Below are 7,662 nucleotides of genomic sequence, written 5' to 3'. Positions count from 1 at the left end.
GATACGACGGCGTAGGAGACTTACGTCGGTTGTATCTTGGCAAAATTGAGGCGTATCTTGTTCCCTGAATACGGCGCATAGATACGACGGCGCATCACAGAACTTACGCGGGATACGTCGACGTAATCTGACTGTGAATCTGGCCCAATATATATATATATATCTCATGCTGACTATTGGGGTCTTTGAGGGTATCTTCATGTGGAAATATTTTTAAATGACATGTGTTGGCTGTAAATTCATTGGTTAACCTTGAAACTCCAGTATTTTAATGGGTCTTTAATATTGCTACAATGAAAAAATAAAATACTTTTTAAAGAAAAAAAATCTGTTGTACATGTTATACACCCATCTGTAACACCTGAAGAGTCCCACAGTTCTTTTTTTCTTGATGTTTTCTCTGCACAAGATGAGAGAGCAGCAATGGTTGGTCTTTATTACAGGGAATGCCTGTTATTTTACAATGGATTACTGCACCAGTCTGAAGGAAATACACAAAGGACACACGATTCAAGTAAGAATTCACATGGCTCTTGCATTAAGACTATATTTGCTTAGCCCAGATTTCAGCTTGAAATTTCTCTTTGCCAGCTCTTATTCATCATGAAGGTTATCCCTTTAGGTCTTCCAACCACTGAAAGTTTATGGACACTGTAGCTTCATGGTTTTTAACTGGGAAATGCATAGACAATAGCAAAAAGGAAATATATGTTGTTGACCATGGAAACTTTTTGTATGTTTTTCTTCATTTAAGTAATATAATTCTATTTTCTGAAATGATGCTAAAAATGGCAGAATTTATCTTACCGCTACTTTTGTTTTAAGTGAACTGAGCACTACATATAGAGACAAAGATTAGTGTATGCACAGAAGTCTTCCACTGCTGATATAATGTAGAACAGATATTTACAATACTATGTGGAGGTACAAAATAAATTAAAAAAAAAACATTGTTTTGATGCTAAACAAGGACTACAGAACATGGAAAACAGTAATGGGTATAATGTACAATGTTTATACTGGGAGTTCACAGTGAATTATAGACTTTTCACTAAAATCTCATCTTGATTTTGTCCCAGATGCTAGAAGACAAATGAAAGCTTGTACTGTACCAGAAAACGTAAAGCGGTCCTTACCCACCCCGCACCCCTTCCCTTTCTCGGCATCTGATTTCCCCCTGCCCTTGACCTCCTTCCTCATGCTCTCATGCCACAAAAAATAATGTCATTGGCGGTTGACTTCTTTTTCTGGGTTCCCTTTGTCGGCCCACTGCTGACGTATGTGCAAAATCTTGCACATGTGCAGTAATAGTTTATTTTTATTTTTTAGAAGGCATAAATCACGGGTCTTCAAACTATTGCCCTCCAGTTGTTCAGGAACTACAATTCCCATCATGCCTAGTCAGGTCTGTGAATGTGAGAGTTTTACAATGCCTCATGGGGTGTGGAGTCACGCAACAGCTGGAGGGCCGTAGTTTGAGGATCCCTGGCATAAATTTTTTTTTTTTTTTTTGTTTTTCTTTTTCTCTCACGTCAGACTCTGCTCACGTATGGCAGCGAGACTTAGCTCACGGTTCCCTGGCATAAATATATGTATTAGTGAATTAACAAAACCTCACATGATTTTATTCATTCATGTGTGACTGTGTTCCAGCCCCCTTGCCCATGCAACACATCATCTCTGGGGAAATAACATTTTCCCAGAGATCTCACAAGACTTATGGCGCGTACACACGGTCGTTTTTTGTGATGAAAAAAAAATGACATTTTTAAAAACGTCATTTAAAATGACCGTGTGTGGGGAAAACTTTGTTTTATGTCTTCTGAAAAACTCGAACATGCTTACATTTTTTATGTCGTTTTTCAAAATGTCGTTTTTTGTGTCATAAAAAATGACCGTGTGTGGGCTAAAACGACATTTAAAACAACGTTTTTAAACCCGCGCATGTTCAGAAGCAAGTTATGACGCGAGCTTGAATGGAACAGAGTGCTGCCGTACGTGCTGAACATAACCGTGCTTTGCTAGAGCATTTTGAAAAAAACAATGGTGTGTAGGCAACGTCGTTTTTTAAAATGAAGTTTGAAAAATTTCGTTTTTTTCATGAGAAAAAATAACGTTTTTTTTACAAGACAAAAAACGACCGTGTGTACGCGGCATTAGTGAATCTCGTAAAATCTCTCAGCTTTGAAAGGCTATCTCCTGGGAGGGCAGTGGTGACATTGGCTTCCCAGGAGACATCTGTACAGCCAGGGCTACATCACCAGTGCCTTTAGGAACCCAGAAGTGCGATCACATAAAAGGAGAAAAAAATACTTTTAAAAACTACTACTGGAATGGTTTGAGATCAGTATGCAGAGTAGAATGCAGCAGGGTTTTTGTGGTGAAAGGTACTTGTAAAAGGACTGGTGGTCCCAAGGGCAGGTGTGCCACATATCAGCTCAGGAGCCTTTTTCATGATCAGCTATATAAGCAGCAGGGTTACTACTATTGGCGTATGGCTTTGAGTTTTAGTACTATTTATTTGCAAACAATGTATAAGTTAATTTATGTTCTTTTTGTTATACTAGGAAATGGATACGGTTCTTCTTATAAAAAGTCTCTTATATACAAGTTATTTACAGAAATTTCAAGAAAGCTCTTGTGGAATTTTGCATGCCACCCCGACTCAAAATTTGCAAGCTCTGGTGTTTGGTATAGTATGGTTTTTTGGGGTCTCCTGCATGGGCATTCTGACTAGTCCTGTAGAGAATCCAGGGACTGCTTAAAGCTGCACCAAGACCATATTGGTTAACTCTTTTCCACATTGACTGGAGACAGGATCTTGAAGGGCAGTTGTCTTAAGGTGTCAGGAAACCACTGAGTGTATGTATAATTAGTTTCACTCATCTTCTTCTACATATGTGGATGGAAACCAGCCAACCTGAAAAAGAAGACAAATTGAATGCCATGATTATATGTCGTGATTTTTACAATTTAGTCAGAATAAACATATTTTTAGTACATATTACTAGCCTACATTTTATTCAATAACTGCTAACATTGGGCCAGATTCACAAAAGAGATACGACAGCGTATCTCCTGATACGCCGTCGTATCTCTGTTTTAGGGTCTTCCTAACTATGCGACTGATTCATAGAATCAGTTACGCAAAGATATCCCTTAGATCCGACAGGATCTTAGGATGCAATACCTCGGCCGCCGCTGGGGGGAGTTTGCATCGTAAACCAGCGTCTGGTATGCAAATTAGTACTTACGGCGATCCACGACGGTTTTTCGCGTTCGTTACGTCGTCGCTAGTCTAGTTTCCCGTCGCAATTTTAGTCGTCGTTTTACCTGCCCTAACTTTACTCAGCCCACGCAAGTGCTGTTTAAAGTATGGCCGTCGTTCCTGCGTCGAAATTTTAAATTTTTTTGTTCTTGCGTAAGACGTCCGGGAATACGAAAGTACGCTACGCGCGTCGCCGTTCGAAAAAATGACGTCACTTCGGCGGGAATTTCAAAACGGAGCATGCGCAGTAGGTCCGCGCAGGAGCGCGCCTAATTTAAATGGCACACGCCCCTTTGAATTACGCGGGCTTACGCCGGAGGCCGCCGGCGTAAGTTTTCATGCAAGTGCTTGGTGAATCAGGCACTTGCTATGAAAACTTGCGGCGGTGTAACGTATCTACGATACGTTACGCCGCCGCAGTTCTATGTGAATCTGGCCCTATATGATATATGGGCAATCATTCTCAGGGGGAACTTATTTTCACTGAAAATACAGCTGATAATCATGACACACAAATGTATTATTAGTAGCGGTCACTTTAATACTACCACTATTGAAAACAGCTTTTAGAAGTGTAAATTGTGCCTGACCAGTACCGTGAAAGATCTACCTATTTGTCTTCAATTCCTCCTAAAAAATAGAAGTTTACTTCCTGTTATGTGAAGGTGCCTAGGCACTCTTGCGCCTCATAGTTGTACAATGTGAATATTTGGAGTAAGATTTGGTGATGTGAAGTAAGATTTGGTGATGGGATCACCAGCAGGAGGAAGGATGTTCTAATTCCCCTATATAGGGTCTTTAGTGAGACCGCATTTAGAATACTGTGTCCAGTTCTGGAGACCTCACTTACAAAATGATATTGATAAGATAGAATGAGTCCAGGGACGAGTAACAATAACGGTAAAAGGTCTGTGGGATAAAACATATTAAGCGACTTCAGGAACTTAATTTGTACAGTCTGGAGGAAAGAAGGGACAGGGGAGACATAACTGAAATCTTTAAATACATCAAGGGGGTAAATACATTTCAGGAGGGAAGTTTTTTCAATATGAAACCAAAATCAAGGACATGGGGATATGACCTCAAACTAATTGGAGGAAAGTTCAAAACTAATCTTAGAAAGTAAGATTTCTAAGAAAGTAAGTAAAGTAAACTAATCTTAGAAAGTAAAATTTATTGAAAGGGTAGTTGATTCTTGGAATAAACTTCCAGCAGAGGTAGTAAGCCAGTCAACAGTAAATGGCATTAGGCATTCTTGGGACAAAAACACAGGTCTGTACTTAGACAAAAAAGTTCACAAAAAATAAACACAAAACATGTATAAAAACAAAAATGGGCGGACTCGATGGACTACTGTTTATTTATTTTTTCTGAACTTTTCTATGTTTCTTTGATGTGGTATTGTGCTCCTTGTTCACCTTACTGGAGATGTTGACAGAAATCAAAGCCCCACCTCTATCAAGTTGGCCACCTCCAAACCTAGACACAATGCAGAACAACACATGGTATGTCAATAACACGAGAAGATCAACTGCACAGAGACCACAGACAATAATAGTGAGTAGTCTTTTGCCCTCTGACTGCCATTGTTGGGCACAGTTTCAAGAGTTTAGTTCCTCTTTGAGAGAGTATCCTCATAAAACTCAAAACTCTGCAGTTTATTAAATAATGCAGAACTTTAAGCAAAAAAGATACATACAAAAGTTGTTCCATAACTCCTCATCCTACCGTAGAATAGCGGTAGTTTTATGATATTTTAGAATGTAAAAAAAGTAATGTCTTTATACACCTAGAGACGAAGAAAAGATACAATGACAAAGGCTGCCCCATCATTTAGTACTGTAAAGAAGTGGGCTGATAAATTCAAGTGTGAGAATGAGTGTTGAAGATAACTTTTGATTGTTATGCCTTGTACACACAGTCAGACTTTTCACCATGCAAAAGTCCGCTGTGAGTCTGTCGAACGTCCGATGGAAAGAAAGAGAACAGGTTCTCTATCTAAGGTCCGTCGGACTTCTGACAAAAAAAGACGGATGGAGGGCTACACACAGATGGACTTTCCGAGAAAAAAAGCCCATCTGACTTTTTTCTTTGAAAGTCCGGCTGTGTGTACGAGGCATTAGAGAGACCATCTGAGGTCACCGCTTAAGAACCCATGGACAGGGTACATAAATAAATACTATACAATGGAAGTTTAATGGTCAGACAGTTTAGTGAGACACCGAACAACAGTAAATATGCAGAAGAATGCTTCAGCAAAAGAAAATAAAGCAGAGACACCCATTATCAGCCTAATTAAAAGGAAAATGTGATTTTCCCTAATGTCTCAAAGGCTATTTGACATCTGTTAGCTATTTTCCATGTACATTTCAGACAGGAACAAGACTGAATGATGTACCTACAAATATCAATGAAGGTGACTGTAAAAACTCTGAAGAGTAAAACGGTCATAGTTATTCTTATAGCAATTTCTCCTGGTTCATGTTCATGTGCATTTCCTTTTATGTATTTTAATCATATGTCCTCTACCATGTCATGTTCATGTCCAAAAACTGGTTCTACCCTGCTGGATGCCAACCTTTCCCGCTTCCTTACCTTTCCATTAGATTCCCCTCTCCACCAGCCATTTGTCCCTGTTTTTGTATAGATCTTCACCACATCACCCTTGAACAGGGACAGCTCTCTCATATCTCTGGCACAGAAATCGTAGCGAGCAATGGCAATACCTAGAACCTTAGGATTGAGGACTAGAAGAGCGCAGAATATGAATTAGAGCAAGAATAATAGAAACAAGCATTCAACTATTCAAATCTGAAATGTCGACAACAATAAAAACAAAGTCTATGATAACAAAATGTATTTTCAAATAAAATAACAGGTTTACAGTGGAACTGCTTCCATTCCTAACAGTATTATCAAACTAAACTGTTATATACAACTCGACTGGTGGTAAACAGGAAATCTCTATGATATCCATATTTGCTAAGAACGTGTCCATGCCATGTTTCTCGAAGGAGGTTATCTGTAATTTTTATGTCATATAGTGCCCAAATATACCACAATGCTTTAATACTGGGAATATAACAGATGCATTTTGTTAATGATGAAAACATAACTGAAGACAGAAGAAAAGATGTATGTGTTAGTTACAACTTGCACACGATGTTAAATCTATTCTAATATATATTAAATTGAGGGCATGCATTGTTCTAACAGAAATATTGTGTGGCAATGTGCTAAGAAATCATAAGCTATTTTGTTTAAATTTTGTCCGGTTCCTGATGAACAAACTGCATTTTTGCTTAGTCAGGGGCCCTGTCACACACTCCTAAACCTTGTGGACAGCCTTCCCAGAAGAGTTGAAGCTTTTATAGGTGCAAAGAATGGGCCAACTCAATACTGAACCCTACGGACTAAGACTGGGATGCCATTAACCACTTGACCACTGGGCACGTAATAACCAGACCAATTTTCAGCTTTCTGTGCTCTCACAATTTGAATGACAAGTACTCAGTCATACAACATTGTAGCCAAATGAAATTTTCGTCCTTTTTTCACACAAATAGAGCTTTCTTTTGGTGGTATTTAATCACCGTTGGGTTTTTTATTTTTTGCGCTTTAAGAGAAAAAAGACTGAAAATTCTGTAAAAAAAAAGATTTTTTCTTTGTTTCTGTTAAAAAATTTAGCAAATTTAGTATTTTTTCTTCATTCTTTTGCATAAATGTGTAAGATGAAGTTACGCCGAGTAAATAGATACCCAACATGTCACCCTTCAAAATTGCACACGTTCGTGGAATGGCGCCAAACTTTGCTAAAAATCCCCATAGGCGACGTTGCAGAGTATTTTGGGGTATTGCAGAGTATGGGGGTATTGCAGAGTATGGGGGGTATTGCAGAGTATGGGGGGTATTGCAGAGTATTGGTGTTATTGCAGAGTATTGCACAGGGAGGGATGGATGGCTGGATATGTGACTGCAGTTGTCACAGATCCAGCCCGCAGCAGCTGCTGCTGCTTCCGCTCTCCCCCCTCTCCTCTCTCACACTGTACCGTTCAGTACAGAGAGGAGAGGGAGGAACCGGCGTCATCACATGACACCGGTTTGTTTACAAGTGATCGCTCCGTCATTGGACGGAGCGATCACGTGGTAAACCGCCGATATCAGCAGTGATTTACCATGATCCGCCGGGTCCGGAGGACCCGGCGATCACGGACATTCCCGTGTGCGCGCCCCAGAGGGTGCGCGGGAGCGTGATTCTGGGAGGACGTCCTCCCAGAGTTAAGCAACCGCCTTGTAGACATATTTCGTCTATAGGGCGGTTGTTAACTGGTTAAAGTTCATGTGTGTGTAAAGGTAGGCGTCCCAATACTTTGACAATATAGTATACATTAATG

The 7,662-nt window shown here is 39.8% G+C and overlaps 1 protein-coding gene across 2 annotated transcripts in view; it reads right to left on the bottom strand.

The window, feature by feature from the left end:
- Positions 1-2,499: 2,499 nt before the first annotated feature.
- VAV3 (vav guanine nucleotide exchange factor 3) overlaps positions 2,500-7,662 on the bottom strand; it is a 333,028-nt gene continuing 327,865 nt past the window's right edge. For both annotated transcript variants that reach the window (XM_040359896.1, XM_040359897.1), the window contains 2 exons: positions 5,864-6,015; positions 2,500-2,920 (listed from right to left, as the gene is read on the bottom strand). In XM_040359896.1, the coding sequence (XP_040215830.1) occupies positions 2,879-2,920; positions 5,864-6,015 (194 nt within the window). In that variant the 3' untranslated portion in view covers positions 2,500-2,878. The remainder of the gene's footprint in view (positions 2,921-5,863; positions 6,016-7,662) is intronic.

The sequence above is a fragment of the Rana temporaria genome, chromosome 7, assembly GCF_905171775.1.
Source record: "Rana temporaria chromosome 7, aRanTem1.1, whole genome shotgun sequence".
In the NCBI taxonomy this organism is placed as follows: domain Eukaryota; kingdom Metazoa; phylum Chordata; class Amphibia; order Anura; family Ranidae; genus Rana; species Rana temporaria.
The sequence above is the reverse complement of the archived record's forward strand: the minus strand, read 5'-3'. Positions and strand labels throughout refer to the sequence as shown.